This window comes from Uloborus diversus, chromosome 9, assembly GCF_026930045.1.
Source record: "Uloborus diversus isolate 005 chromosome 9, Udiv.v.3.1, whole genome shotgun sequence".
NCBI lineage: Eukaryota > Metazoa > Arthropoda > Arachnida > Araneae > Uloboridae > Uloborus > Uloborus diversus.
This window is the reverse complement of record NC_072739.1, coordinates 73,303,576-73,308,707: the sequence shown is the minus strand read 5'-3', so window position 1 is coordinate 73,308,707 and position 5,132 is coordinate 73,303,576. Positions and strand designations below refer to the sequence as shown.

At 36.0% G+C, this 5,132-nt stretch overlaps 1 protein-coding gene across 1 annotated transcript; it reads right to left on the bottom strand.

Moving 5' to 3' along the window:
- Positions 1 to 580: 580 nt before the first annotated feature.
- LOC129229306 (choline transporter-like 1) lies at positions 581 to 5,132 on the bottom strand. The gene has a single exon (XM_054863589.1). The coding sequence runs from the start codon at positions 4,967 to 4,969 to the stop codon at positions 2,927 to 2,929; it is 2,043 nt and encodes a 680-aa protein (XP_054719564.1). The 5' UTR covers positions 4,970 to 5,132; the 3' UTR covers positions 581 to 2,926.

The following is a 5,132-nucleotide window of genomic DNA, read 5'->3' as shown; positions in this document are numbered from 1 at the left end:
AAACAAACAACCTCACATATTACTTTTTTATGAATCATAATGCAATCGAATGAAAAAAGTTCTTTATATACTCTTGTATAAGTTGAGAAATTTAGTACAAAAATGAGGTTAAAAGTTAGGGGATCGACTTATACTACACGGGGCAGGATTTTCTGAAAAATGTTCCTGAACAATACACGGGGGAAAAAATTGAAACAATGAACATTTACCGATTTTAGTCAAACCATTTTCAACATTCACTAAAGAAAATACTTACACATTCTACTATAATTTTATATGGATTGACTGTGAAATAAAGGCTCTTTACAGTAAACGACCGATTACGCAAAGTGTGGGACTTGCCATATTCAAATTTTCTCAATAGCCGCAAATAAATGCACATTAAAAAAAACACATAATACAGGGCAAAAGCTTTTTTGTTTTTATTCAAAATAAAAGTAACAAGTAACAAAATATCGTAGCAGCAAAATCAAAACTTTTCCAAAATCGCGACTACAGAAGTAAACTCTTTTTGGTGTAAAAGAATAAAAATCAGACATTTTTCAACTTAAGAATATTCATTACATTTAATTTTCAACAATTACAAAGTTTATATTCACAAATAGAGGCCAATCGTTTGATTTTTTAAAAAACTAAGAGCTCAACAACAAGGGTTTTCAATTTTTTTTCTCCCTGTTATTTATGACTATATATGGTAAATGTCTGTATCATATTGTATTTTAAATTAAAATATTTGTTAGAATTTCAATTACATAATTATTATTATTTTCAATTAAATATTTGTCAAGATTTATTTTTTTCTTTAAATCTAATTTTTCTTTAAAATAACCTAGGATACCACAAGAGAAACATCTATTTTAATAAAGCAAAGAATTGTATGTATGTTCCCTATACGAATCCAGTTTACGTCAAATCTCAATCACGTTTGGCAGGGAGGTACTTGGGCACCAAAGAAGGAATGTAAGGGGTTTTTCTAAATGCCAAAAAAGTACCAAACCATTCAAATTTTAATTTTAGGGCGCAATAACGGCTCTTTCTACCCCAGAAATTTATCCAATTGTCCTGAATTTATTCGAAAGCACGCGAAAAATACCCCTGAAGATTTACTTCCTTTGAGTTTCAAAAAACCCAAGGCTGTGAAATCACTAAGAGAAAAAGTTACAAACATTTTTCCCAGAATTATTGGAGCATCAATATGAAATCAGAAATTTATCATCTGCCAAGAGCTCAGTTTTAATTAGTGTTAACAAAATCATTGAGAAGAAAGATCTCTCGCAACTTTTTCTTGACCATAAACAAATAAAATTCTTGCTTTTGCATTGAGGTAAAAATTTCCCTTTTTATTTATTTATTTTTTTGCCTTTTTTTTTTTTGTACTGTAGAAGATAATCAAGGATTTTAGTTACATTAATGGAGGGTAGCATTTAATTTATGCGGAACTTTTAGATCTGCCATAATTTGAAGAAAATTTTTAGTATTTTTGTTTTTTTCCCATTATTTAAGCCTAAATGATGAACACCCGTCACTCGACCTGTTATTTTTGTGGTAGACTGTGCAAAAGCCGGGCGATGCAGCTAATTCCTGTACATAAAAATAAAACACTTGGAACCAAAACAAAATAGCTCTGCTTTAAATTTACATTAATGTCAAATTAAGTACATTTTGTTTCAATGTATAATGTATAGCTCTGACAAGTTGAAGCTTGACTTTGATAATGTTTATTCATTTTTGTGGTAATCAGGAAGGGTAATTGCCATTGAGTTGAAATGGGTCACTTTTGTCAAGGTTTTGAAAAAGTATTCCAGCTCAAATCCATGCAGCAATAATAAACAATTTTTCACTGCACTTCCCAAAAAGAATTTCCAGAAGTGCATGTTTTATTAATTGTTATTTAAAGCACTTTAATTTAACAACTACAATCATTTTTTTTATAAACATCTTATCATTAAGATTTTATCCTCTTTTTTCGTTTTCATTTTAAGTATTTCACAAACAATTGCGTAAACAAATACTGTATGTGTAATATTTAGATTTAAAATGAAAATACTGTCTGCCTCCAAGAAGTTGATCTATGGCCTTGTGAAAAAGTCCATTTCTTTCAAGGGAGAGCAATTAGTAAGAAGAGGAATTGTTTGGTGCAGAGTTGAGCTACCATTTAGCCTTTTGAACTTCAGCCATTTTTCCTCACCCCTATTTTAACAAATGGAATCATTTAATCGGCCGACCAGCAGAGCTCAACTTGCCAGAGGCGGACAGTGATCAACATATTTATTTATTATTGTGCTTAGTTCAACATTTTTAATTTGTAAATTTTAATATACAGGAAAAAAATAAATAAATGAACAAAATAATATTTTGTCAGAGCGGTTTTTCTCCGAGACGGAAAATACCAGACAATCCTGCTTACTGACCTTTAAAAATGGCTGAATAGTGGGAAAGCATTTTAGACACACATTTTTCTTTTTTACAATCTTTGTCCTTTTGAGGGGGAAGAACTGGTTTCGACAAAACTCTATGACAATACTTATTTTATTAAAAAAGAGGCTTTATTTCATATTTCAACCAATTACTGAATATATATATATTCTAGTTTTTACTGATAATTTATTATTGAATTCAAATGTATAAAATTTAGTTTGTGAGACAATTACAGACACAGTTCCTTTTTTTTTTTTTTTTTTTTGAGCTTGGTCTTCTGTGTCACTTTTCCGGGATTGAAATCTTGGTTAAATAATATACATTTAAATATAAGGTCTATATTTTAAGCACTGAGTATGATGTTATAGTTTGTGAACAACATTAATGTCAAAATATATAATAAAATCAAGGCATTTATTAGTAAAATGACTTGTATTTACCACAAAGAGACAAGGTGGGAAAATGACAGTGTAAAAAAATTGATATGACCAGGGTGAAAAAGTTTCAATCATTCTGCTTCTGACACATCTCCCCCAACTCTGTTTAGAGGTTGTCCTCCTTCGCCCCCCTTCAAATACTGTACCAAGTTCCCACCAAAATATGGCTTCTCTTTGGAACCATCATTCCTCGAAAGGTCTTCACAGCAGCACAAGAATAGTGTGTCAATGACCATCTCATAGACTGAGAGGACGCAATGTGCAATGAAATAGGAGAACACTGCTACTAGGAACACTGGAATGGCATAAAAGTGGAGTTCTGGATCATTTCTCATGACCAGGATGCCCACAAATGCTGTGATGGCGGTCACGGCACATTTACCCAGGAAGAGGATGAAATCCCCCACACTGTTGATCGTTGCAACTTGAAGGGCGTTGGAGACGAGGACATCAAAAGCCTCGCGGGCAGCTGGGCAGAAGCTGATGCCTCGAATAGCCACAATCGTGTAGGCATTATGGTTAAGGTAACGAATGCATTTCTCCATGCACCAGAGACAGCAAATGCAGCACTTAAGACACCAAGATACGCAAGCAATGTCCTGGTGCTTTCGCATCTTGCTGATGACGTAAGTGAGGATGAGACGTGGGATCTTGAAGAGTGTGATTAGAAAAGAACCCAGTGCGACAGATCCCATGTGATAGATGAAGAGTTTGAATGCTGATTTACCCACAGTGCAGGACAACGCGTCCCTATCTTTGGAGAAGTACCAAGTCGCCACAGATCCAGCAATGACCATTTGTTGGCAACCGAGGATGAATTCACTTGTCCACACCAGGGCAATGATGAGGTACCACCACATGTACTGGACCCATGAACCTTCGCTGAAGGAGACTAAAGTAAATGCTCGGTTTAAAAGAGCCTCTTCTTCTGATCTTGGAAGCAACTCCGTATGGTTTGATGGGACAGGGCCGTGTTTCAGGGGATCCCCAATTTCATTCTTCACTGGGTAATATGCTGTTGCTAAAGCAACTAGTACACCAACCCAGAAAGCAAAAAATAAAGCAAGAGCAATGAATGTCCACAGTGGTTGCAAGAGAAGTAATGGCATGCTCCTAATGCATCGACCCGATTCGGTAAACAACTTTACCACAACGTGTACTCTTTTTCTGAGTACAAGAACAATGAGCAGCAGGACAACAGTAAACAGTGTGGCCAAAATGGAGTAAATGAGAAAAGTACGTTCATTCTGGGCGGCCTCGGCAAGCAGCTGGTCAAATGGGGTCAAATCTAACTGCCACTTGATGTCTGCGTATGTCCACCATAGAACACCAGTTCCAGCCACCGATGCAATGCTGGCAACAACCATAATGATCCAAGACACAAATGACGCCAGGCAATGGATTGTGAAAGCCATGATAAAGGAAAGTACCAGTGCCAGTCCAGTCATGCCCAGGATTTCATACCTTGCAGCATAGATATCGCTTACTACTTGCTGGATTGTGTCAAAATTGTTCAGATAGGCATAGATACTGTACATGATGTTTCCTGCAAGATTTGCAACTGGTAGTGGTACACATCGGTTTAAGAGTGGTTTTGTTGCATAAACTGGCGGGAAGGGGCAAGCGTAATGTCCAATCCTCTCTTCTGCTCTCAGAAAATATGGGTCGGTACTTTTGTTTTTTGGCATTGGGTATAGAACACTTCTTTGCATGAATTGTGCAATATCATAACGGCATAGGCTTGAACCAGTGTCTCTTTCGAATTCTCGTACGTCATTATCACTCTGAAGCATTCTGTCTGGACATTTCTTGACACAAATCTTAAGAGATTCCTGAAGATTGGACATATTGAGAAAGAAAAGGTAAGGTCGATCGGTGAGGTCCATTCCAGAGAAAGTCATGTTTCCCAACTCTTCGTTAGGCATGCCACATGTGTTTCCGAAACTGTCTTGTCCATAGGCCAGTCGCATTGGGGCTCCAATAACAAACGCAAAAGCGGCAACAAATATTAGGAGACCCCAAAATAAGGCGAAAATTGCTAAACAAATAATATCAGTACATTCTCTGGGCTTGCTGTCTTTAAGTTCCGAACTTTGACGGCCACAGCACGACATGATTGCGACTATTGAAAACGAATCAGAACACCGTCGCTAAATTAACAGGATAGCCGAAATTAAACGCACATGCATGTCAATACTTCTACGATTTTTTTACATGATAGGGAAAGAACACACCGTTAATTAAATCAATTTTAGAGTCTTATCCTTTCTGTAAACA